General features: G+C 40.0%; 1 protein-coding gene across 2 annotated transcripts in view; it reads right to left on the reverse strand.

Annotated features, from left to right (window-relative positions):
- Window positions 1–403: 403 nt before the first annotated feature.
- The window catches only part of NOL8 (nucleolar protein 8), a 52,837-nt gene continuing 51,945 nt past the window's right edge, over window positions 404–1,295 (reverse strand). For both annotated transcript variants that reach the window (XM_015559823.1, XM_006757400.2), the window contains exon 17: window positions 404–886. In XM_015559823.1, coding sequence (XP_015415309.1) covers window positions 836–886 — 51 coding nt within the window. In that variant the 3' untranslated portion in view covers window positions 404–835. The remainder of the gene's footprint in view (window positions 887–1,295) is intronic.

Genomic DNA, 1,295 nt, shown 5'->3' on the forward strand with positions numbered 1-1,295 from the left:
CAATTCCTGGAGGCAAAGGATAGGAAAACTCTATTTGCTGTCCATTTCTGGTCTTCCCAGAATTCTCCTAGAACATTGGTCTGGAAGTTCCTGCATTTCAGTTCACTACTCACCAGAAAGCAAGTACAAAACTCAAGTTTGACTTGTGTTCAATCTCTTAAAACAAAAAAGATAGAACGGAGGTAAAGTGTACTCGGTACAATCAGAAATAAATAATCAAGTAGCCAAAATTGACACAAAACCTAACTTGAAAAACACAAGTGTGCTGACCCATATATTTTATCATTTAAAAAATATTTTTATTGATTTCAGAGAGGGAGGGAGAGACAGAAACATCAATGATGAGAGAGAATAATCAATCGGCTGCCTCCTGCATGCCCCACACTGGGAATAGAGCCTGCAACCCAGGCATGTGCACTGACTGGGAATTAAACCGTGACCTCCTGGTCATAGGTTGACGCTCAACCACTGAGTGACGCCGGCCGGGCTGACCCACATATTATAAAAGGCTTTATGTAAAGCTTGTATCAAAAGATGCCCATTTGTCATTGAGGATGGAGGGCAACGAGATTACATACAAAAAGTTTTCTTTTTTTTGAGGGATTATCTTGTGCTTCATTAAAAAAAAAGTTCAGTTTAATTTTTTTGAAGTACTTAGGTAGAAACAGGGGAAATCCACAGAAAAACATAGCAGCAACAACCAGATGGTATCCATTAGCTGGATTTTGAATATTCCTCAACTCCAAGTTCTTGTTAGCTAAAATTATTTTCTAGGTGACCCAATTTCCACAGGTGAATCTTGTTCACAATCAATATCAAAACCCATAATGACACTTTATTTTGGTTTCACTCTCCTTTTTGCATCTTTATGTTTCTTCCGACAATCCTAGAAAAACATAAAAACATACAAGCCTTTGTGATTCCCTGTTACTTAATGACACATGCCAGGAACTTGGACCAGTGACTGAATTAGGACGGTCTTGTCTCTTCACTTGTACCATGTGTGTAGCATCAAACAACCTCAAAGTTCCCTTCCAACATTGTAATTCTAAGTGTTTAAATCATGTTCTCAGTTGTCATTCTTTCACCCAAAAGTGGTTAGGGGGTGTCTTAAGTTTCATACCTCATGCCAATATTCTTACAAAAGGCATCCTATGTAATAAAGAGGTAATATGCAAATTGACCATCACTCCAACAGACAAGATGGCCGCCCCCATGTGGACACAAATGGACTGCAGGGGAGGGCAGTTAGGGGCAACAAAGTCGGCAGGGGAGGGCAGTTAGGGGCAACCAGG

Source organism: Myotis davidii, unplaced genomic scaffold, assembly GCF_000327345.1.
Source record: "Myotis davidii unplaced genomic scaffold, ASM32734v1 scaffold315, whole genome shotgun sequence".
Taxonomy (NCBI): domain Eukaryota; kingdom Metazoa; phylum Chordata; class Mammalia; order Chiroptera; family Vespertilionidae; genus Myotis; species Myotis davidii.